At 42.1% G+C, this 25,992-nt stretch overlaps 2 protein-coding genes across 6 annotated transcripts in view; both read left to right on the top strand.

Moving 5' to 3' along the window:
• LOC128410440 (uncharacterized) overlaps nucleotides 1-25,992 on the top strand; it is a 150,559-nt gene that overhangs the window by 24,180 nt on the left and 100,387 nt on the right. The window lies entirely within an intron of this gene.
• Nucleotides 3,004-25,992, top strand: part of CDK19 (cyclin dependent kinase 19) — a 73,920-nt gene continuing 50,931 nt past the window's right edge. The window contains exons 1-2 of one of the 5 annotated variants that reach the window (XM_053381677.1): nucleotides 3,006-3,925; nucleotides 22,542-22,602. Coding sequence is in view for 2 of the 5 variants with exons in the window: in XM_053381676.1 (XP_053237651.1) it covers nucleotides 5,699-5,826 (128 nt within the window). In the remaining 3 variants the exon portion in view is untranslated. Of the gene's footprint in view, nucleotides 5,827-22,541; nucleotides 22,603-25,992 lie in introns of all 5 variants that reach the window. The other 4 variants (XM_053381681.1, XM_053381676.1, XM_053381680.1 and 1 more) reach the window with 4 other exon arrangements.

Genomic DNA, 25,992 nt, shown 5'->3' with positions numbered 1-25,992 from the left:
CCCCAAATGAGACTGTGTGAATTAATTTATCTAAAATTAAGCTACTTCCACATCTGAACAGTGTATGTGTAAGGGGCAGGCAAACAACACAAGCTTATAGGGAGGCTTTTGCATCTGAGAAAATATTTTTTAATTCAGGGGAAATTGTGACAGAGCACACAAGATTTCCCTGGGAAAAGTGTGAACAAATGGTTACTTCTGATCTGAAAGCAGAAGACAGCAGAATTGTGGGTCATAGTGCAGTATTTGTTTTCTAAATTAAGATTGCTATCCTATGATGAATTAGTGGAGGATAAAAGTACCTCAGGAAAAGCTTAACATGTTTTGTATGTGAGAGGGAAAAACAAAAAAAGTAAAAAGATGTATTGAGGTCAGAAGTGAAAATGTATCAATGGGAATTAAAAGTAGACGTGTGTACAAGAAACCTACTGAAACTCTTATTAATTTTACTCAGTAAGGCTCTGATTTCATACCTCAATGTTAATGCCTACTTCAGATCTAATGGAAGACCATGGTTCGTTCATCACAGTGTGAGTAAGCTATGACAAACACTGGGCTTTAGCATTTCCCCTCCTCTGCTTCCCTCTTTTGTAGGCAGGGGGAGATGAAGATGGGGGTCACACAGTGTAATTTGCCCCAGGTGCTGCACTTCCCCTAGGGACAGCCCTGTGTTCATATTTACATGGAAACTGGTGGCTGAATTAGTTTCCCAAAGAGATTATACAGTATTTCAAGATCATTCCTCTGTAGTTGTGTGCCCAACCATCATGTAGGCTGGTATTAATACTGTATCATGCTTTGATTATATCCAAGTAAAAAGTTCAGGAGCATTGGTGCTGAGATCTGCAAAAGATCAAAAACTTGAACAACTTGCATTTCATAGCTTCACCCTTGGTAAATATTGTTAAGCAATACAGTACAACAGTGCCCTTCCCTGTAATGTTTTTACATTCAACACTGGATTTTAGCTGAATAAACAACAACAACAGGTATGCCGGTAGAAAGCCAGCAAGGGACTAGCCAGTGTATTGTACAGAATATCACACAATTTCTGCTTGGTTTTAAAGGAAAGCATTGATATAGTGGGCCTAGTTGAAACCAGATGGAGAGAACCTGTGCAGTGGGAGAACTAGTGCAAAACAGCTATCTCTTGATGTAAACTACGGGAAGGTCAGTAGGAGGGTGTATTGGAGGTGGTGTTGCTCTGCATGCCAAAGGACACAGAGTCCAGCAGGCAAAAACTTATAAAAGGGGTAGACTCCTCCACAAAATTGCTGTGGGTGGCAATACCAAGGCATCAATATAAATTTAGTACTGAGTACATGCTATCACTGGGACACGGGTGGCGCGTGGGACGTGGGTGGCGCTGTGGGTTAAATCACAGAGCCTAGGATGTGCCGATCAGAAGGTCAGTGGTTCGAATCCCGGCGACGGGGTGAACTCCTGTTGCTCGGTCCCAGGTCCTGCCCACGTAGCAGTTCAAAAGCACGTCAAAGTGCAAGTAGATAAATAGGTACCGCTCCGGCGGGAAGGTAAATGGCGTTTCCGTGTGCTGCTCTGGTTTGCCAGAAGTGGCTTAGTCATGCTGGCCACATGACCCAGAAGCTGTACGCCGGCTTCCTCGGCCAATAAAGCGAGATGAGCGCCACAACCCCAGAGTTGGCTACGACTGGACCTAATGGTCAGGAGTCCCTTTACCTTTTACATGCTATTACCCCCTGACCAAAATGCTCAGTGTGCTCTTGAGATGGAGACAGAAACCAAGGAGGCATCCAAAGGAGAAAATGTACAGTGGTACCTCAGGTTAAGTACTTAATTCGTTCCGGAGGTCCATACTTAACCTGAAACTGTTCTTAACCTGAAGCACCACTTTAGGTAATGGGGCTTCCTGCTGCTGCCGTGCTGCTGGAGCACAATTTCTGTTCTCATCCTGAAGCAAAGTTCTTAACCTGAAGCACTATTTCTGGGTTAGCAGAGTCTTTAACCTGAAGCGTATGTAACCTGAGGTACCACTGTAATGGGTGACTTCAATTGGGTAAACGAATGCTCCAGTCACGATAGAAAATAAGCCTTCCTTTATAAAATGTCTTATCCAAATGAGGAGAACAAAAAGGTACAGAAACCTCGGCAAAATAAATGCAAGCAGACAACAAGAGAACATTTCATATTGCAATTTTTTTTAAAAAACCAACAACAATACATTTAAAAAACATGTTAGAACCAGCAGAATAGCTGGAGAGATGTTTGGTCCTTTGCATGACAAATGAGTCAAAGGTGTACTAAAGGAGGAAAAGGAGATTGCAGAGAAGCTGTAGTGCTGATCCCTGTGGCTGAACTGAGTCTGAAGAGGCAAATGGTGGTGACAAAATTGATGTTCTAGGCCTTGATGACAAACTAAAAATGAAGACATCACATCCAGGAGGTAGCATCTACTTGAGAGCCCTTTAAAAACTTAAATTTAAATAACTGATCTTCTAACAAAAAAAAGTAACATATGTGAGATCAGCCTGCATACCTGAGGACCAGAAAGTGGTCAATATATAACCAACTTTTAAAAAGGGATCCAGAAAATATATAGGAAATTAGTTTTCAAGTAACCAACCTGTAATGAAAACTATTATTAAAATTAGAATTACCAAGCATAAAAGACCAAATTTGGCTGAAGCAAAATCGGTATGGCTCCTGCAAATTTAAGTCATATATAACTAACCTTTTAGAGTTCAGAGTGTCCATAAGCATATGACTAGGGGTGATCGAGAGACAGTGTGGTGTATTGGTTAAGAGCGATAGATTCGTAATCTGGGGAACCAGGTTCGCGTCTCCGCTCCTCCACATGCAGCTGCTGGGTGACCTTGGGCCAGCCACACTTCTCTGAAGTCTCTCAGCCCCACTCACCTCACATAGTGTTTGTTGTGGGGGAGGAAGGGAAAGGAGAATGTTAACCGCTTTGAGACTCCTTCGGGTAGTGATAAAGTGGGATATCAAATCCAAACTCCTCTTCTTCTTCATCACCAGATAACATAAACATGGCCATTTATCAAAAAGCTTTTGATAAAGTCCCTTAGGAAAGGGACTGAAAATAAAACTGCCAATCATAACAGTGTTATATAAATTGATGGTGTGACCAGATTATAGTACGAACATTTCTGGTTGTCATACATAAAAAATACTATCTTAGAGCTGGAAAAGGTGTTGGAAAAGGCAACCAAAATTATAGAAAGGCAGGACCATTTCCCATATAAGGAAAGGTTACAACATCTGGGGCTTTTTAGGTTAGAAACAGTGCATAAAATTATGCATGGTGTGGATAAAGTGGATAGAGAGGCTTTCTCCCCTTCCCATAATATTAGAACCCAAAGTCATCTACACAGCACATAAACTATTGAATTTTATCCCACAAGATTTAAAATTGGCCACCAACTTGCACAAACATAAAAAGAATAAGACAAACTATTGGAGGATAAGGCTATCAAGGCTGCCAGTCATTATAGATGTATGCTGCCTCTAATATTGGAGGTGATATGTGACTGAATAACAGTTGCTGGGAAACACAAATGTGGAAAATGCTATTGTGCTTGCATTGTGTTTGTGGGCTTCCCATAGGCATCTGCTTGGCTAATGTGAGAACAGTGTGGTAAACTATTTGTTTATGGTTTGATCTAGCAGGGCTCCACTTGTTATTAGAGGTTCCACAATGCTCTTTCTTATCCTTCACCCTATTTAACACCTTAATGAAGCTACTGCGGGAGGTTATATGGATATTTCAGATACAGAATAATCAGTATGTTGATGACACCCAACCCTGTCTCTCATTTTCAGCTGAACCAAGGGAGGTAGTTGAAATAGTGAACTGTTCATTGTTGTGAAGGACTGGATGCTGTACAAGAAGCTGAAACTTAATTCACAGGGTACAGAAGTAGCATTGGTAGGTGGACTAACATGACTAACATCCCCTCAATTCCTTTGTCCAAGTTATTGATAAAGACATTGAACAACAATGGGCCCAGGACAGAACTCCGCTTGTCATTTTTAACCCAGAATGAGAAGAAACCATTAATGAGTACTTTTGGGTTCGGTCAGTCAGCCAGTTACTTCATTCAAGCCACATTTTACCAGCTTCCTCGCAAGAATATCACTGTGTGTGTGTATTTGTACAAAGCCTTACTGAAATCAAGATACACTGTGTCCACAGCATTCCCCTGATTCACCAAGATTGTAACTCCATTTAAAAAAAAAGAAATGAGATTTGCCTGGCATGACTTGTTTTTAAGGTATAAATGATATGAAAGGGAAAACACAGTTTTTGTGATATGGTAGTCTGGACACCTGTAAGTTCACATTATCTGAAGAAGAGAAAGACCTTGCAGAGCAAGCGCAGACCTGCATGTAAAGTAAACTGTATGAGTCATTTAACAATGCCTTTTGAATGCTGATGGTTACCTGAAATACATTAGGAAGAGGTGGAGGCAAACCAATAGGTGCCAAATCAATTTTATCTTTGTAAGCAAAGTGTTCCTCTACGTCAACTTTCGAAGTCTCTAGGCTTCATGTTCAAGAGACATTAAACTCAACGCCAGCTTGAAAACTGCTCTATCCAAGGTAGCCCCTGGTCGGTGAGGCATATTGTACGTGTTGCCTGTGGGGCAGCGTCTTCCAGCTCTAGCGCCTGGGAACGTGCACCTGCTGCCTTTTCTTTTAATTATTAATCTGAGGGCAGAAGAGCTTTGCCGGTGCTCTGCCGCTGCTCCGTTCATAGAACATGAGACGCTCCGGGAAAACAGCGCTGCGCAATGTCAAGCGAGCGAGCCGGAGGAGGCGGGAGTGGGAGCCAGCGAGAGGCGCGTGAGCAGAGCCATTGTCAATATGCTAGCGAAGGGGGGAAGGGCGAGAAACGCGAAGGCTTGTGAAGAGCTGCGGGGGGACGACGACGACGCGGAGATCGGCCCAAGCGGCAGCCTTTCTCCCTCAACTCTCAGACTTGTGGCTCCGCCTTTCAATTGATTGACAAAAAGGCCAGCGTTTCAGATTCGGCGTTTGGGCGGGCTCAATGATGAAGGGCGAAAAGGCGGGACGAAGTCTAACCAACGGTGACGAATGTAAGAGCGATGGGCGGGGCTACAACCTGAATGACAGCTCAGGAGATAAACAAGCTCCAGCGCGAGACCCTCAATCGACCGACCTCGGCCGTACCCCGTTCCCCGCCCCGCCGCTTAAGAGTGTGACTGCGACTCATTGTTCTGCAGGCGGACAAATGAAGCAAAGAGAGACTCCGCCGTCTCCCTTCTAAGCAACCGTCTGACTCTCCCGCCACTGCCCGGCAACGTGAAGAGTCAGCAACTTCCCACCACCCGCTCAGCAATAACCGGGGAGCGGTTTGCAATGCGCAGGCGCACACAGGCTTCGGTGCTGCAAGCGACGCCGGGAACTGTAGTCTCCGCTTCCTCAACCTTCCCCAGACGCCTTCGAGCTCGCGCTTCCTCCGATACTACCAAGCCCAGAATCCCTTGCGGCCCTAACTATTGGAAGCCCTAGTTGAAGCGGGTGGCGGCGGAGCGGACTCCCCCCCCCCCAAAAAAAAACCCAAAACAAGGAAATGGTGCCCAGTGCGGTGGCTTCGTGCCCCTGACGCTCGCGCGGCCGCTGGTCCCGCCGCCTCATCCCGCCCTCCCTGCGGCCGCCCCTTCCATGGGTGAGAGACATGGACTACGAGTTCAAATCCAAGCTGGCGGCCGAGCGCGAGCGGGTGGAGGATCTGTTCGAGTACGAGGGGTGCAAAGTCGGCAGAGGCACCTACGGGCACGTCTTCAAAGCGCGGCGCAAGGACGGGTAAGAGGGAACCGAGCTCCTTCGAGAAGGGCGGGGGGGGGTCGGGGAAAGAGGGGGGGAGGCGGCCGGGCGGGAGCCGAGGAAGCGCAGATTGCCAGGAGGCGCCGGCGAGGTCGGCTGAACTTTGAAGCCCCGCCGCTTTCCGCGATTGCTGTCACAGCGACGGCGGCGGGTTTTATTTCTCGAGCCCCAACCCCGCCCGCTAGAGGCGGCTGAGGGCGGGAACAAACTTTGTCCCGCGCTGGCGAAGCCCTCCTTCCGCTCCTCGTGCCTTTGGGGTGTGAAGGAGGCTCGGGGTCGAACGGGATCCAGGAAGAGACGGACCCGGGTTCGCCCCGCGCTCTGCCCTCGTTTGTTTTGTAGGGTCCAGCCCAAGCCGTGCTTTCTCTGCCTGAAGCAGGACTAAAACTATCCTCTCAAGTCTCAGCCGTTCAAAGCCTAGGATTTAAATGCTTGACCTGATTTGAGTAAGCAACAAAATTTCCCTCTTTCTCGGTCGGAGGCACTGGGAATGTTTGGAGCTTGAGATAGTATCCTGGTCACAGAGCTAAGAAAACGGTCTTTGTTGGATTAATAGGTCTTAATATTATACTTTGATTTTAGCTGATCCACATTTGAGGGGGAGAGCTCCCCAAATTCATATTAGCTGCTCGGAATAAAAGGGTTTTTGTGGTCAGTGCACAAATTACTTGCTTGAGAAAAAATTCTTTTTACTACTTGTCCTACAAGTACATCTCATGTGACACAGGTATTACCTGTTTGGATAATAATAATCTGCACTGTCATGTGTAGGCGTATATCTGGAAAGAGAGGAGTCTGATGCTTTGTAGATGTTTTGACTCGGTAGTTTTTGGAACTCCTCTGGATCTAAAAGTCTATTCAGTATTATTACGGTATTCTATATATGTGTATCTAGGATTGGTTAATGTATGAAAACAAAGAGCAAAGTATACTCCCATGTTTAAATTTCTGATCTATATTTTTGTAATGCTATATATACAGGCTGATGATGTAAAATCCCTTGAGTACTGAAAGTGGTTTTATGTTAATATAGTGTCAATGGTCTCCACCATGAAAAAGAAATCAAGCCCTTTTGTAACTATTCTGCTTTGGCAAATCAGGTATTTTGATTACAGTATGTACAAATGCTTAAAAATCTGGATGCACAAAACCCACTTTCTGGTAAGTCTGCAGTCCTGTGTATTTACCCTTACTTGGAATAAACTCCATGAAACAGTAGCGTTTGCTTCTGAGTAAATATGTACGGGATTGGACTGCTTGTCTCATTGAGTGTACAAATCCTTAATTCACAACACTTAGTAGCTCTCTTCTGCAGACATTCAGTATTAATTTCATGCTAACTGATAGAAATGATAGCAAAAATCACAGTAGGTAGAGACATTCCCATGTAATACATTGATAGATCAACATAGCTATGTGTGTGTTGTCTTTTCAACTTGGTAGTTTTCTTTTACAGTGGGAGCCATGTGGATAAATGTAAGTGAACCAAGCCTGCAGTTTCAGTTATGATATTGACAAAGTTAATCACAGTAGTCTTCCAACACAAGTTGTGAGATGAGAACCCTTCTATTTATTATGCAGTAGGGAAAAGGGAAACACAACTTTAGGATTAACAGTAGGGAGAGGGAGAACCAATATTTGTTCCAATACCTCTACATTTTGTTCTGAAGCATGGGCAGATTTCAGAGGCATCAAAATACTAGGCCAGAAAAAGCAATATTGAGACAAAAAGTCACAAAAAAGTTTTACTGCTTTTCAGCAAATATTGCGTTAATATATTGACAGTTATTTATTTTGCTATTTTTATATTCTACTTGTCCTTTTGAATGCTCAGAAGCCGCATGCATGTGGTTTTCAATAGTTTCCCACCAGGTGTTGCTCAGGTCCACACACGCCAAAGATTCAAGCAAAATATATGATTAGACAACCTCCGTCCACCGACTTTGTTATCAAGAGATCAGGTGTGATCACAAATTTTGAGTTGTGCTTTCCTTCCCTCACTAACAATAAAAAAAAATTAAACTGACTAACAGTACCATGGAATTAAATGAGACTTACTGTCTAATCCCAACTCAAGTGTAGTACTTATTCCTAAACTTGTGGGGTTAGAATTGCAGCCTTAAATTGCGCTAGCATGATCTATTAAAACTTGTGTTTTTTTCTTTTACTTTGATGCAGCTGCAATAGCTGTGATACTTACAACTGGCCGGGCTGAAATTAACAGCATCTTCCTCCATCTCTTTGGAGTAAATAAACAAAAAGAACTTAAATTGTTTAAGATAATATTTTTATCAAACATTACCCATTATGGCCATTTATATGGAAGGAATTAGCAGCTCAACACACTTGTTTTCCTGGATTGTGTTTGGTCAACCAAATGAATAGCAGCACCAAACTACATATTTGTCCTATCACAGCTGCGGCAGTGCTGTTAGCCATGGTTACAGAGTTGAGTGTTACACATGACATTGACATAAGTCCATGATTCTGCACGATGACAGGATTCTGCCTCCTGGGAATGTATCTAAATTTGAAATAAAGTGAGTTCCCTGTCCTTATTCTTCAAAGATATTTAAAAGTGTGTTGCAAGGCCTGATGAAATCTTATTTAGCCACCTGTCCAGCTTCTCAGTAGTCCAGCAGTGGGAGGTGCAATTTTTTAAAATAGATCTTTCTGCCTCTCAATGTCTAGGAGAATATAATAAATGTGGCAGACCTGCATGATATTTCATTTTGGCTCAATTTGCATAGTATCAACAGACTTTAACACTTGGCTTTTCTTGATGCACAATTCCTCTTTCAATGCAGGAGATACATTGTTCTAGCTTTATTAATGCACCTCCCTCTTTCAGCTTGGAGAGGCCAGCTTGGTGAAGCATTACCTCAAAGATAGCCTCCTGATACTGGTTTATCTGTCACTGGGTTAGTAGTGGGAGGTCAGGGCTGTGCAGGCATACTGGTGGAATCAATCCAGCACTCCCTCTGATGTGCTCGCAGAGCCTTGACCTCATTGTTGCTCTGCCCCTACAACACCTCTTGGTAAGCAGCCGTCTTTCAGACTTGGAGGAAATGTGTGGTGGCCGCATTCAGGATACCTGTTCCAGTTTTAAAAGGGAAGGAGAAAGCTGCAATGCCTTTTGTAGGTGTGGAAAAAGCACCATGATGGCAGGGAAGGAGATATGAGAAGGGAGATTGTGAGAGGGGAAAAGGGGGAGCCAGTGGGTGAGGGTGGAGAGGTGGGAGGAAGATTTAATCACCTACTTGCAAGAGTGATAAGAGGCCTGCTCTGGTTCTGATTTTGTCATGTTTGGGTTCATGTCGATTTCAGGGAAGTCCCAGGGAAAATTCCTGGGTCATTGCTGGCTCTTAGTCAATATGCCAAACCAGTGCAGAAGGCTTATTAACTTTGCCGCTGCAGCTTTCCTGGAAGTTTATCACCTCACTTCTGTAATGGCTGTTTTTTCATGAAGCATCTGCTTGCCTATTGGCCAGGATAAATAGTTACAATGTAACGGTATTGGGATTGTTTGCAAGTCAGATGTTGTTGATTAGTTTTAAGGCACTATTGCACAAAACATCCATACTGAGATATGTTTAACAAATTTGAAATGTTGAGCTGTAATGGTCTGAAATTCATAGAGTCTCTTATGTTGTGTCTTATAATTAAATTAGTTATTGCTGCCATAAAGGATACAGTTTGGGAAAGAATAATGAATGCAAAAGATCTGAATAAACCTTTTTGCATTTATTTAAAACTTTCCGTGTATAAAAATGCTTGCAAAATTTATTGCACCTTAAAACAGTTTTGTTGCCTGTATTGTAGTTTACCGGTACATTTATGATATAAATACAGTTATAAGCTGGTGGTTTTGGCTCTCGTGGGTGTAATGGTTGTATGTCCTTTGATTCAGTATTGGTGGAATAGGAGCAATGGAGCTGGCTACATACGTAGTTGCTTCTATTACATTTAACTTGTGTACCACAGTTTCAAATTTTATTTTTATTTACAGTACTTAGACTTTTAACCCCACCCCCAAAAACTCAAAACAAGCAGAGAAACAAGTTATAAAAGTACTGTCAAAATAAACATGTTGCTGCTGATTCCAGTCTTCTATGCTACATCAAATGACTTTACATCATGCAGCTTTTGGGAAGGCACTTCCAGAATGTAGAAGTGACCACTAAAAACTAGTGATAGGGTGAATTTAGGTCAGAAAGCCTTCCCCCGTTATAGTGTGTTGAGATTCCTCTGAATTTGGGTCTAGCTAGTAATGGGATTTGTCTTTATTCTTGCTACTTCGTTCTGTCTCCAGTCCTCCTGCTTTTCCAAGCAGTCCTTGCAATTGAGAAGCTGTAGAATTCATTTCTAATAAAGGACAAGGCCCACAAGCAGACTTTTCCACTCTCTTAGGATCCCTCTTTGCTGCTGGTTCCTCACTCTGTTTTTCTTGCGATGTTTTGGGAGGGGTAGGGGATACAGGGGAACCTGAAGATAAGAGAAGCTCATTTCTCCTTGTTCCTTTATTCCTGAATGTTCTTGGGGGGCGGGAGGGAGGATGTGCACAAGGTTTCAGGAAAAGAAGAATGGATTTGGAATCAAGCAAAGGGTTGTTACCCAGTCACTACATAAAACTAGGGTGGCCAGATAAAAAAGAAGATAGGGTTCCTGTCATGGGCATAGCCAGGATTTATGTTGGAGGAGCAGGCTTTATGCTAGGGAGCCGGAACATCAGTAAGTTATGTATTTTAACTGATCGATTTGGGAGAGCAGCTGCCCCCCTTGGCCACAACCATAGCTCCTGTGCCTTTAATAGTTGTATAGAAAAAGTAATTGAAATTCCTCTTCTACATCTAAGTTACAGGAGTTCTGTCTTCCGTAAAAAAAAAGGGGGCAACCTGGGTAACATACGATGCTCTTGCTGTTTGAGGCTTCTCAAAGACTACAATGTGATATGCTTTAGTAAATGCATTCTTCCATATGAAATGCTTTTAGGTGTTGGTATTCATGTGTTCTTGGATTGTACCTAGGGTTCTGTTCAGATAAAGATCCCATTACCGCCATACTTTGTCTAGAAATAAGTAGAAACAGAGGGGAGCAATCCTGCGAACATCTGGCAGGTCTTTCAGTTATATTGGTTGGTTATTCATTCTTACCTGGGAGAAAGTGGAAATGAAAACAATGAGGCTTACTTCAGAGTAGATGCTATCAGATTGCCATGTTAATATCTCATCACTAATTTATATGGTTTAAAAACTTATTTTCATGAGTCAGTTACTGGGATACCAACATTTCTGAAACAGCTTTAAACATTCTAAATATTGAGGATATTCAGAGAGGGAAGAAACACTACATATGTGTTTATTTTTCTCTTAAGATGGGGGAAGGAACAAATGGTTGTGGAATGTTACTTTTACAGTACAATCCTGTATGCATGTCTACTTAGAAGTAAGTTCCATTGAGTTGAAGAAACTCACTCCCAAGCAAGTGTGTATAGTATAAAAAGGTAAAGAACCCCTGACAGTTAAGTCCAGTCGTGAACGACTCTGGGGTTGCGGCGCTCATCTCGCTTTACTGGCCGAGGGAGCTGACGTTTGTCTGCAGACAGTTTTTCCAGATCATGTGGCCAGCATGACTAAGCCGCTTCTGGCGAAACCAGAGCAGCGCATGGAAATGCCGTTTACGTTCACCTTCCTGCCGGAGCGGTACCTATTTATCTACTTGCACTTTGATGTGCTTTTGAACTGCTAGGTTGGCAGGAACTGGGACTGAGTAACGGGAGCTCACCCTGTCGTGGGGATTCGAACCGCTGACCTTTCCGATTGGCAAGCCGTAGGCTCAGTGGTTTAGACCACAGCGCCACCTGCGTATAGTGGCCTTCAAATGAATGGAGTCTTTTATAAATTAAATTAAAATGCTTGGAGGGGTAATTTCCTTAGAAGTAAGTTTGATAAATTTATTGGAGTGTTAGAACACTTAATATTAAGACATCTTTTTTCTTGGGATTTTAATACATTAAAAAAGGTGTAAAAAAACCGTTAAGAGTTCAATCCTATAACGTCTTCTCAGAAGTTAGAGTTCAGTGGAACTTTTTCCTTGGTAAGTGCTTATTTAGGATTATAAAAATGTCTACATAGAAGGCTGCATAATACCTGCAAAGCTTGTGTAAAAATAAACTTAGCTTAAATCACGCTAGGTTAAATGGCTTTGATTTTAATTTTGTGACGCTGAATATCTCTGTGTACCTCATTGTGTCTAAGCAAATCACACCTATTATGTATATGAAGTTTTGAGGTGTATCAGTTAAATAATTTAGAAAAAAGACATCAATAAATACTATGTTGCAAGAATGGCTCCTTGAAAAAAATACTTGTTCTTGAATAGAAAAAGCTGTGGCAAAGTTTTAGTGTGGGAATGTTATTGGTAGAAGGAGGCCTCTAGCCGTGTTGCCAGCTAAAACTCCATAGAAACCCAGCAGTGATGCATATTTATAGTTTGCCAATCACCATGGTACCAAGGCACTGCTATAGCTAAAATCCATTCTACCCATTCTTATAGATTGTTTCAGCATCCTTCTTAATCTTTCTGCAGATGAATCTTAAACAAATTGGTAGAATGCATTCAGTAATTAGTACATTTTCATGATTGTTGTTTGCCCACTTTATATTTTACAGATTCAATAAGTATCATGCAACAAATATTGTTATATCACACTTTTGTCAGCTATGAAATATTGCTTCTAAAACAGTTGCTTTGCTTGGATAGGTACACAAAGAAATAATTGCTATGGTAGTAGCTTTCCCCCCTGTAGTGAGTGATGGCATAGCCAGTGGCATATCTCTTTGATTTGGTCAGCTCTGTAGTAGCTAATCTTAGACCTGATTTATACATGAAATTGACCACAGTGAAAGCTCTTACTCATGTAAGCTTCCCATGCTTGCTATATCTTAAAGAACTTGCAGGATATGTTGCCCCATTCACATGTAATATTAGCATGCCAACAATCAGGGTGTGCTATTGGCATGCTAATGTTGCACATGAATGGATGAGCACACATTTTTTTTTGTATGTGAATTTAAATGTGGTGAAGCACATGTAAAGCTTATCCTGATAAAAGCTTTTCATGTGACTCACATCCTACACGAATCTAGCTTTAGAGAGGGGTAAGAATAAAGAAAATCCAGTAGTGCTTATTTTAAAAACCTAAATAAACACACTCTTTTGGGAGTTGATGAATGCCTGAAGTGCCTGGTCAGACCAGTGGGCTGTCGGTGGTGCTTAGTGATTCTGAAAGACTGTTGGTTGTATTGATTAAATAACCTTTTTATTATAGTGCTAACCTTGCATGTTTGAATTCTGTGTTTGAAGTGATCTTGTCTTTCTAGGCTGCTGAGACAGCCAACTAAACTTGACCTTCCTAAGTCAGTACTCATAGTAAATCAAGAGCTTTGAGAGGCTGTTGAGGTGGGCTGCATCTGCAAGCTATTTAAACACGAATCTCGGTAATTGTCATTCGGATAGAAACATCCAGACTAGTAAGACAAGTCCGTCATCTATGAAAATGTAAATCTATCAGCTCCAGTTTAAGAGCTGCTACTTCATGTCAGGAATATTTTGAGGATGATGACTAAAATTTATATACTGCCCTTCATCTGAAAATCACAGGGTGGTTTACAGTACGAAAACACAAAATACAATACATAACGTAATGACGAAATAACAATAACCCCTTTCAGTTTAAAAGGCCATAGATTATTTAATCAGCCAAAGACTTGGGGAAAGAGGAATGTTTCCACCTGACGCCTAAAGATATTTAATGAAGGTGCCAGGTGAGCCTCCCTGGGGAAGAGCATTAATGCTTGCTACACATCCTTACAGTAACCATAGAACCTCTCCCCAAAGCCATGCCTACCTGTCTGCAGTCTCTCTTCAAACTTTGTGTCCATTATGCACTTTGTCTTCTGCTCTTGAGCTTACTTTTCTATCACAGAGAATCTGTAACTCCTAGTGCCGTATCTTTTACTACTGGTTTCCTGGAAGTACAGACATGGCTTTCTTGCTCTGCCAGTCATGAGAGTAAGTCACTATGAACTGGCTCACATGACTACCAGCTGTTCATTTCCCCCTGTACAATCTCTGGTGTGTACAGGATCATGTGGACCAATCTTGGTAAAAAAAATATCCGACTGTATACGTTGTGAGAAACCTACAATTATTTCTTTGGTAGATTCAGGAAGTTATTCTGCAGTCTCCATGTATAGCCTCATTCACACTGAGGTTCCTCATGTGAAGATTGACTGGATTCGTAACTGTGAACAGGCCCTAAGCAAAACCTGACCAAACTTCAGATAGGCTCCCTTTGCTATCCAGTATGAAAGGCTTCAGGCAGTCCTGCTCACCTTGCTTGTTTCAAAGCATTTTCTTCCCATTATGAATACTTAACAGATTCAACCTGTGAGAAGGGACATCGTTTAATGGCTTTCTAGCCTCTGTGGGAGGACGCGGGTGGCGCTGTGGGTTAAACCTCAGCGCCTAGGACTTGCCGATCGCATGGTCGGTGGTTTGAATCCCCGCGGCGGGGTGCGCTCCCGTTGCTCGGTCCCAGCGCCTGCCAACCTAGCAGTTCGAAAACACCTCCGGGTGCAAGTAGATAAATAGGGACCGCTTACTAGCGGGAAGGTAAACGGCATTTCCGTGTGCGGCTCTGGCTCGCCAGAGCAGCTTCGTCACGCTGGCCACATGACCCGGAAGTGTCTGCGGACAGTGCTGGCTCCCGGCCTATAGAGTGAGATGAGCGCACAACCCCAGAGTCTGTCAAGACTGACCCGTACGGGCAGGGGTACCTTTACCTTTACCCTCTGTGGAGAGCATGCTTAGTGAGTCCCTTCCAAGCTTTATAACTTGACAAACATTTAATCAGTTTGCTGCATAACGTATTTCCCCTTTTTACTTGCCAAAAATCATTAACAGTATAATGTTGATATATGCAGCATGATCTAAGCATGCTTAATTGTTTGAATAATTTTAAGTTTAATTGGTAGATCCTTGTGAGTTCAGTGAACTTAAATGTAAATGTGCATAGGATTGCAGCTAAACTGAATAGTCACTAAACTGAATAGCGTGTTTATGTCAAAAACACACATTTTTTACTTGTGATTGTATTTTTTCATGTAAAGGTGCATTATATCTATATGTATCAAACTGATGAATGACTTTACCCTTCTGAGAAATTAAGTAATTTTTTTGAGGATGAAACTTAAAGGGCTTTCAGTATTTTGCACTTCTAGTACATTTTAGAAAAATTATCCACACCATTGCCATAGAAAAGGGCCCATTCTTTTTAAATAAAGAAACTGTTGAGAAGAAAAACCAGTGATAAGATTGAAAAATCTTATGGAATCGAAGTATTCACAAGTCAAGTGGTATCCAGTCTATTGTCAATAATGGCAGAAGGTTTGGAAAGAATGTTTTTGTTTGTTTTAATTGTTGTCAGCATCACATAAGTCAATTGTTTAGGGAAAGAAGCTTTGGCTAGGGTAGACCAGTCAAATATAGCTTACTTTCTAGCTAGCGAGATGTATAAAAGGTAAAGGTACCCCTGCCCGTACGGGCCAGTCTTGACAGACTCTAGGGTTGTGCGCCCATCTCACTTAAGAGGCCGGGGGCCAGCGCTGTCCGGAGACACTTCCGGGTCACGTGGCCAGCGTGACAAAGCTGCATCTGGCGAGCCAGCGCAGCACACAGAAACGCCGTTTACCTTCCTGCCAGTAAGCGGTCCCTATTTATCTACTTGCACTCGAGGGTGCTTTCGAACTGCTAGGTTGGCAGGTGCTGGGACCGAGCAACGGGAGCGCACCCCGCCGCGAGAATTCGAACCGCCGACCTTTCAATCGGCAAGCCCTAGGCACTGAGGCTTTTACCCACAACACCACCTGCGTCCCAGCGAGATGTATAGTAGTATGCATATTTACTCAGAAGTAAAGATTTCATATGTAAGTATGCATAGGATTACACACTTTATTTAAAAAACTGAAACTGTGTTTCTGAAAGATGTATCCTTTATTGACCTTGTTTGTTGGTGTTCATGAACTGAAACAAAGGCAGTATTTTATCTCAGGTTTCACCTTGGATAAAATACATGAACAGCTGACCTAAAAAAGACTTGTTTGTTTCAAGTCTGAATCTGCTCCAAGCTAGGTGTTTTATGATGAGTTTGCAAGCTTCTTCAATAACTTTAGTTCCAAAAAAAGTTCCAACTGTATTGTAACAGGGGGGAAAAGGTTGTGGTACATTCTGTTAATGAAAATATATTGCTTTAAAGTATTAAAAAAATATATTTTTGGTACACATGACCCACAAAGTGGATAATTTTGAAAATGTATTCCCTTGACACCTTGACGGTAAAGCCTAACAAATTTCTTCATTTGCTTTGACTCATAAGAAGAGCAGGTTGAGTATGCCCTGAAAACTCAGCTCTCCTTTGTCAGTCTATTTTAGGAATTAAAAGTTGCCTAGTGAAAACAAATTGCAGGCTAGAAATTCTGTACACTGGGAGAAGAGGTTCTCTCACTCGGTGGCCTTCTGTGTTTCTGATGCATACTGACCAGCAGAGATGGAGGCAGGCTTGAGACCCCAGGCACTTACTTCCCTGGGAATGGATGGGGACTAGTGGTGAAACAGAATTGAGGTGAGGGGCCAGTGATGGTGGCACATAGCAAAGGGGCAGCCAATTCCAGCTGCCCAGTGTCAGATGCAAGGCAGCTGCCACTCACTTTCCTCTCAATAGCAAGGTCCTTTGTGGGTCCAACTAAGCATGGAGCAGGGGTTTCTGAGCCTCTTGGACCATCCACTCTGGAAATACACAGCTGGAGAGTAACCTTTTTGTCTTGGTATGGTATTAGGAGACAGAAGTGGTGGCAGCTGAAGCCAAAAGGATTTTCATCATGATCCCTAAGCACCAGAGTCACGCTTTGTACTCAGCAAAGGTATCAAAGAGTCAGGAGTAATAACAGCTAGAGGCTTTTCAGCTGGCCAGTTTTCTTCCTCTGCAGCACTGAAGAGAGTGTTTGGCTGGGGATGGGACAATGCTGTCTTACTGGGTGCTGAGGAGATCCCAACAGAGGGAACAAGTACGAGAAAGAATGCCACCCTCACTGCTTGTGGTGTGGCTTGATACACCATGACCATCTCTTTGCTGTGTTGCTGTCTGATGATTTAAAAATGGGAGAGGCATGTGCACAGATGGAAGGAACAAACCACAGCAGTAGCGGCCGTAGAGCAACTCTGCACTGGTGAAAAATGGGGACCGGGAAGGAAGGAGGAAGAAAAACTTTATCCATGTGGCCAGATGGGCGGGGTATAAATAATAAATTGTTGTTGTTGTTTGCTATTATAGCCCAACCAAATGACCTGGTAAAGGAGGAACAGACCAATCTATTTCTCCTTCACCCAGCCCAGTTACTATCCTGAATAGAATAAAGAATAGAATAGCTTTAAAGGCGCTGCAAGGATCTTTGCTACAACACTTACACAGCTATACTGCTGGAAATTGTTGCTGTAAGCACTCCTTGTGATTGAGCTGCCTTGGGTTTGCTTTTTTTACACACTATACCTTTAAAGCACATTCGAAGCACATCGCCCCACAAAGAACCCTGGAAACTGTAGTTTACCCCTCACAAAGTTATAGTTCCCAGCACCCTTAACAAACTATAGTGCTCAGCACGCTTTGAGTGGAAAAATGTCTTTGAATATTCTTGGTGTGTATGCCCCCCTCATAGAATTGTAGAGTTAGATAGGACCGTGAGGGTCATCTAGTCCAACCACCTGCAAGAAGCTCAATGCTTTCTTGCATGTTCTTTATTAAGTCACAGAGCTTATTCCCCACCCCTCGCCCCCAAATGAAATGGCAAAAATACACATGAATTATGGTATGAGTCTCATTCATGTATAACTTCCTGCTGGTTGTGTTCTTCACAAAGAGCTTGTTTCCATAGCCACCAGTTTTTTTCTTGTATTAATCAGTTTTACATAAGATCAGATGTGTAGAGTGACTTTCTTCCTTACTGCATTAACAACATTCACAAGTGATATATTACAGACTGCAAGGTGCTGTTGATGTCAAATGTAAAAGCAATTTTAATAAATGGAAGAAAATTAACATAAATTGAATATAAACTGTCACTGAAAGGGGAAAACAAATGAAACCTAACTTACAGTGTTTTAAACCAAAACTGAAAACTGGAACAGATAAAGTGATGTTTGTATTTCAGATAATGTGCTTAGCACTATCAAAATGTTCCACAACAAAGATTTGTAATCAGGTGTAAGAATTTATAATATTTGTTTCCTTAGTGCTGTGAGACTTATTTCCTTTATTTAGTTGTTTTCAAGCAGTGTTTTTATATCATGCTTTTATGCAGGATGTAGGATGGCCTTGGGAAGAAAAGCAGGATGTAGTTCAGGATACTAGTGTGTATAGATTATTAGGCCATGGTTTAATGGTGTTATTGCTACTTCTCTGGCAAGTACTGTAAATTAAAGAAAAAATGGTCATGCAACATTTAATGAGCATCAGTCCTGCTGCTGTCTCAGATTGAGTTTAATTACTGTGTGATACTCAGTTGTATACCACCTCACAGCAGTGCCTCATCTTTTATTTTCTTACTGCGTATGGCTGCTCAGAGCTACAATGCATGTCTTCCATGTTTGGTTTCCCTTTAAGGGTAGGAAAAAAATTAAAATGCACAGTCCTTTCAATTACATGGTATGTGTAATGGAACTGTAGTATTGTGTGGCGGGGTGATGGTGTTATATTTCTTTTGGAAAGACTTTTAAGGCACAATCCTATACTCAATATCTATCAGTTGAGAGACTATAGGATTTGGCTGAATCACCCTTACATAGGCAGAATGCATGATTAATCACCATCTTTAGATATAGCGTATTTTTCGCCCTATAGGGCGCACCGGCCCATAGGACGCACCTAGTTTTTTTGGGGGGGGGGGGAAATCAAGGAAAAAAATTTTATTTCCCCCCCCAGGTTTGCGCAGCCATCCCCAAGCTAGAAGAGGGAGATGGAGCGCTCCGTCTCCCTCTTCTGCCTTCAGGGACAGCCTCTCTAGCTTCCATGGGGCAGCTGTCCCCTGAGCTTGTGGGGCTGGTGATGGGGAGAAGCAAGCTTGCTTCTCCCCCCCGCCAGCCTCCAGACCAGGTCCGGGAATAGCGGGGTGGCGGCGCTGCGCCTCCCCGCTGTCCCCCAAGCTTGTGGGCTGCAGGCTGCTGCCCGCAAGCTTTGCAAGCCCGCAGGACCTCCCGCCGGGCTTGCAAGGCTTGCGGATAGCTTCCTGAAGCCTGGAGAGCAAGAGGGGTCGGTGCTCACCGACCCCTCTCACTCTCCAGGCTTCAGCGAAAGCCTGCATTCGCCCCATAGGACGCACACACATTTCCCCTTCATTTTTGGAGGGGGAAAAGTGCGTCCTATAGGGCGAAAAATATGGTACTGTCAGAACATTGTGTTTGCAGCCCATTCTGACAGCCAAGATACACTGGTAGAAAGGCTGAAATAACCTAGAGTCATGGGTAGCCCAGGGGAGAAACATACTTAGGCTGTCACCTATACATGTTTATTTCATAGTTAGAGCCCCAGTGGTGTGGGGCAATATTTCTCTTGCCATGCATGTTTAGTTCACAAGGTGAACTTTAGTTTTGGGAAACGGGATACTTTGTACAAAATAGCTTGTCTCCAGAACATTGCTAGGGACTTCAGGACATTGTTAACACTTCTCCTCACTAAGCAGGGATGGGGGACTTGTGGCCCTCCAGATGTTGTCGGACTGTAACTCCCATCATTCCCAGCCAGCATGGCCAGTAGTCTGAGACAATGAGAGTTCTAGTCCAGAAACACCTGGAGGGCCTCAGGTTCCCTACCCCCTTTCTTGGAAGATCGCAGAACGACCAGCAGCTACATACATAGTGCTTCAGTATAGCCCTACTAAGCAGAAACATGCTCATGGTCACCGCAGTCTCCCCCCTCCCCTCTCCCCATCCAGGTGGTGCAGAGGCATCAGTTTTGATTGAGCACTAAGGTAGCACCACTTGCCCTCCCTTTTTCACACACTCTGAAATACTTAACATGCAATGTGCATCCAGGTCCACAAACTATGTTTTCTGTCTGTTGCCTGTTATTTGCTCTGTCTGCCCTAACAGAGACTGCTTTGCAACAGGTACAGGCAGTGCTTTTTCTGGGGGAACGCAGGGGTACACATACCCCTAAACATTTTGTGAATCTAGGTTTGGCCTCGTTGAGGGGCAGTATTTCAATATGAGTAGGAAAATGAGAGTACTGCTAAACATTTTTTTAAGGAAAAAAACACTGGGTATAGGATCCTGTTCAACACCCCTTTCCATGCTGAGAACATGGGAGACCCATCCCACGATGAGCAGCAGTGCCCAGCACGCTCCTGGTTGTTTCCCTTTGTGGTTGTTAATCTGCTTGTTCCAGGCAGACTGCTGTACCCGTGCAAGCTTCATGGCAGAGAGTTATGCAGCAGATGAATATGTTCCTATCTTTGAGCTAGTTCCACGAGGGATACTGCACCTGTTACTCTGCTGTCTGTTGAACAGCTATCTGAGACACAGGAACCCTATTATCCATGATGCTGTTCAAGAAAGACTATGATTTTGCCCTGCTTGTTTTTGTTGTTGTGGAGTGGTAAATAAGAAGATGGGAGGAGCTTCATGGGCAAAAGGGAATTGGCTTCTCCCCTCTCTCTGCTTACTCATACCACTTTGATAGGTGAATAGGGCCACCCACCTGCGATTCGCCTGATGACAGATGATTCACCTTTGAGTGACTCACCTGGGAGTATGTCCCTGTTGACAGGGGTTAGAATAGAATTGTAGAGTTGAAAGGGACCTTGATGATCATCTAGTCCAACCCTCTGTAATGCAGGAATCTCAAAACGTGGTCTCCCATCCAATTTGAAACCATAACAGATCCTGCTTGGCTTTGCAAATGTGTTAGGAGTTTTATTGCTGTACCACTAGTTCATTGCCTCCCTCTATGTGTGGGCAGTTTATGGGCTTCATTGGCAGTACAAGTCTTGGCTACTTGGTACCGGCAGAGTTTTCAGGTATTCTATATGCTTGTCTGTTGTTTTTTTTACACCATTTTGGGATTTTCTGTTTGTATTTTTCTCCCCTTTGCTGAGTGAGCATTGGAGATGGTAGCTGTTTACCTATGTATATTGGCATAGCCCCCTAAAGGGGGGGGATAAGTTCTGTTATGAAGTTTTATAGCACAGTAGGAGCAATGATAATACATACAGACCTTCCACACTGATCCCTTTGTTTGCTTCTAATTGATTTGAGCAGATTTCTCTATTTACTGCTTGAATAAATATTTCAGAAATTATTCTTAATTTTGATGGTAACCTGTCTTCAAAAACTGCATTAATTTTACTTTTAATGTGGTGTTTCAGGAGTTTTAAAGTGTAATACTTTCCTTCAGAAAGGCTAGGAAACAGGTGTGATTGCATTTATCTGAGAACTGAAGAAACACTTCAGACTCCTAGGTGACAGCCTCGCTTGCAAATAGCCATTCCTTTTTACAGTTGTTCTGCAGTATATAGTGCAAATGGTGCTGTTTTGGAAAATGTTTAAGTGGCAATTTATTTTTTGCCACCTGTACCTGGAATTCTGATTTTTTAAAATACTTAGTATAAACTTCTGATTCAGGTCAGTTTCTGAACTACTGGTGTCTGAAAGGCTTCTCCTTATCATGAATGATATTGTGGTCATTGCTGCATCCATGCAAATATTTCCACTGTTTATTAGTTTCTTATAGTACTGTTTCTATGTTTTTGTTGATAACTTTTGAATATACATTTGTTCTTAAGTGTTTTCCCACAATATTTTGTCCACTTTTCTCACCCTCCCCTTGAGGCAGGAGGAATGGAATTTTCTTCTATGTCAAACTGGCTGGTGGTCCTGTACTGTGTGGGACATAGCTAGCTTGCTATAAACGGAGAGGATTTTGAATCACCCCCCCTCAAATAAAGAGCTTATTAGCTCATGTGTGATAAAAGTAGGATAAGTGAAAATATTCATTTATATTCCATAAAAGGTAAATGAAGATCTTATCAGTGCTTACCTTGAAAAAAAACTTTTGAGTAAGTTGTATTTTCAAGGTAGCCATAACTGCTTTTGTGTACTGCATGTAGTTCAGCAATACTGAAGTGGATACAGATGATGTTTTTTTCAGTGAGTTTAAGATGGTTTGAAAGTGCAAGTGATTGCTCATAGTGTTTACTCTCATCCCACTGTTAAGAAGTTTTTTTAGGGTTTTTTTTTTTTAAAAATTGTTTCAGAAATTTGCAAAATGTGTTTAACCAGAAGCAAAAGTTTGGCCAATGAAATGTGTCTATTTGTGGGTATGTTCTGGGAAGTTAAGCCACTCACAAACACTTTCAACTCTCAAATACTTCTGTTTAGTATCAAAGAATAATCTTTACCGATTTGTTGTTTTAGTGACTCCTGAACTTCCTTGAAAGTCTTGGACTAATAACTATCATGTTTCCAAATGGTGTGCCTATTTATTAAAGAACTGCTCAGTGGATATCTAGGTATTTGGCGCTGTTGAGACGTAAATCTTGTATATCTACATAAATCTCTGCCTTTTACTTCTGCTGTGTCCATAGATTCCATCGGGCTTCGTATATGGACTTCAAGCCTTGGAGGTAGCAGAATATTCAGCAGAAGGTAAAGAGGAGTGTTGCCTTCTGGCGTCATAGTGTGTGCTTGTGTGCGAATGTGCGCTGGGGTAGTTAGTGTTGTACAATCCTTATAGGGAAAAGGCAAATATAGTCCTGTCTGCTTGGGATCTTAGTTAATAGAACAGTTATGTCAATAGACTGCCTGTTGTTTGAACTTGGTCAAAAGTTCCATCATCAAATGTTCCATGAAATCAAGAATGCCCTTGTGTAAGTCTCAGCTTACCACTGTTTCCCATCAAGGCTCACCTGATAGCAATGGAAGGACTAGGGAAATGATTTATAACGAGTTGAAAAAGGTATTTAAGTATACCTTTCAGAAGAAACCAGAGGCCTTCCTCTTGGGCATTGTGGGCCAGAGGATACCTAAGAAAGACAGAACCTTCTTTCTATATGCAACGACTGCAGCAAGAATTCTCATAGCTAAATACTGGAAGGCACAGGAGCTACCCACACTGGAAGAATGGCACACACAACTGATGGACTATATGCAACTAGCCGAAATGACTGGCAGAATCCGAGACCTGGGAGAAGAGGCTGCGGAAGAGGATTGGAAAAAATTTAAGGACTATTTACAAAAACATTATAAGATATATGAATGTTAAAAATTTGCTAAGGTTTGAGGTAAATATGCTTCAGTATTGAAATTCGGAGTTGATAGAAACAAAGTTAATGATTGAGAAAAGTTTTAATTTCAGAGTGAATAATTAGATGAAAATACAAAAACACAGGAAACAAGGTATTAATTTGCTGTTTATATTTATTATAAAGAATGCAGGGATGGAGGAGATGGGGAAGTCCAGTGGATGATGAAAAAAAAAAAAAAAAGACTTCGAAAAATGAATTTTTTCTTGTTTAATTTCTTTTTCTTTCTGTAAAACCGCTTTTGTTGTGTTATTGATGATGGATTTAGATTCTGGAAAAAAGCAATAAAAAAATTTATAAAAAAAAAAAAATGATAGCAATGGAAGGACTATACAGTGGTACCTTGGGTTAAGAACTTAATTCGTTCTGGAGGTCCGTTCTTAACCTGAGGTACCAATTTAGCTAATGGGCCTCCCGCTGCCGCCACGCCGTCGCTGCTGCGCAATTTCTGTTCTCATCCTGAAGCAAAGTTCTTAACACGAGGTACTATTTCTGGGTTAGCGGAGTCTGTAACCTGAAGCGTCTGTAACCTGAAGCGTCTGTAACCCAAGGGACCACCTTTGTCTCCCACTTTGGTGGGAGTGAGGGAGGTCACTCTCACATGCATACTCTAGCCTCTCAGATAGGACTGGTTATTCCTTTCAACTCTCCTCAGAAGACTTACTCATTCTCCATTCCCAATTTAGGCCACATGGCCTAACTTCCCCTTCTGTCCTTTCACTTAATGTCTGGAATCTCTCGACGTGAGCATAATGCTCAGGAAGAAACTTGCAGCAAGCAAATACACACACACACACACAGAGTCTTCACAGGTTTGAAGGGTTCATGTCAGCATTTGCAGTGAAGTACTTACATGTGTTGTAGATACAAGCACATGTTTTGCTCCCTATCGTTCTGCTTCTTTATGGGAGGGCCATGGAGGTGGCTGCCACCATTCCATAGGATGCATTTAGTGAGATTCAGTGTGTATGTTTGTGTATTGGTCTTAAGACATAATAAGAGTCTGCTGAATTAGGCCAATGGCCCATCTGCTTCAGCATCCTGTTTTCAGTGGCCAACCAGATGCCTGTGTGAAGCCCTGAAACAGGACATGAGCTCAACAGTGCACTACCCACCTACAGTTCTCAGCAACTGGTATTCAGAGGCATAGTGCCTCTGACCGTGGAGGAAGAGCATAGCTATTGTAACTAGCAGCTAGCATCTTCTGGGTGATATGTTGGCTAGCTAGCCAGCTTTCTTTAAAAGTGTTACAGGCCACTTTTCAAGCAGTACAGCATCCATGTGACCTCTGCCATTTTAAGTGGGTAGGTTGATGGTGAGGGTATAGACAGGTAAGAAGCATTCCCTTCTCAAAGGAAAGGCAGCCTGCACATGCTTAATGGCACTTTGGAAAGATTTCCCCTCAGAAAAGAACTCTGCACATTCTAAGAGATTCTTTGTTCTAGGTCCCATAAGCTTTATTCATTGCACTTGTTATGGAGAAGATCACCATATGATGTAACTTGGTGCTCTGGAAGGTTTTTGGGACATCTGGATTCTGGAGGCTTCTTCAAAGCAGAATTTTTTTGTAATTGATATACTTCAATTTATGTATTTTTTTGTTCCAATAAACTAATGGTTTCAATACTTGGCATCTATTTTACAATATTTGACTGGTCAAATGCCAACTTTATACCAAAGTGAATAGGAATGTTGAACCAAACAGAAAGATGTTGAGTTACCTGTACATACTCCGTTTAGGCTCATAATTATAGGTGAAACCAATATGTAATACATTTAATTTAATTTCCTCTTCTGTGTATGTTAAACTTTTTGTTTATAGTGGAATATGGCTCCTATGGATGAGTTTTGACAAACTCCTGTTGATAATTTCTTCTACATGTTTTATAATTTAACTTTTTTAGTTTATATAATTTAGTTTTATAATTTAACTTTTAAGTTTTATTATATTGTCACCATGCATGAAACAAAACCAGGAGCTGATAACCTTTTTACACGAATAGCATCTTTAATCTCAACAGTTGCTGCTGGCCTGTTAGTGGTACAGTCACTGCCACTAGAACCTGGCATGGCTCAAGTTGACTAAACAAAACTAAATAATGGCTGCTAATGGGCTTGGCAGTGCTTGAATCAGGCTTGATTAATTTCTTGTGTAAATAAAATTAAGTAGAGGGAAAAAATAATGCACATTATATGTAGGTCAGCACATGGGACAGTTGCCCATGGAATTCATCAAGAGTATATGCAATGAACTAAGCATGTCTGCTTTTCATTTCATAGCTTTCTCAGTAAGTAGGCTTATGCTTCAATTTTTACTGTTCTTCTCCGGGCTAAATATTAAAAATTGCATAGGCTTAATCTTATTTCTCTGGGATTTATGTGTAGAACAAATCTTTTGGTGTGATAGTAATTGCTTAGGTATGCATCATCTGTCCTGTCTTGTTGCTGACATTTATTTCTATCCAAATATAAAGGGTGTGAAAGGTAGCTTATTAACTTGTTGGATCACATTATTAATACTGGTATCTCTATCATTTTGTGATTTCAATTCTCTTCAATTTTCTTCAGTATTTCTGTTGAGTACTATAGCAATTTCTAACATGAGTTGTGTCTCGGGGGAAGACTTTGGTTTCAGGAAGGTGACACTGCCAGTAGGAAACTATTTTAGGATGATGATGCATAGCAAGCGGTTGTAGAACCTTATTATGAATGTGACATATGGTTCATAAAAATC

Source organism: Podarcis raffonei, chromosome 3 (assembly GCF_027172205.1).
Source record: "Podarcis raffonei isolate rPodRaf1 chromosome 3, rPodRaf1.pri, whole genome shotgun sequence".
Classification (NCBI taxonomy): Eukaryota; Metazoa; Chordata; class Lepidosauria; order Squamata; family Lacertidae; genus Podarcis; species Podarcis raffonei.
Note: the sequence above shows the minus strand (reverse complement) of the source record. Positions and strands in the feature narration are given on the sequence as shown.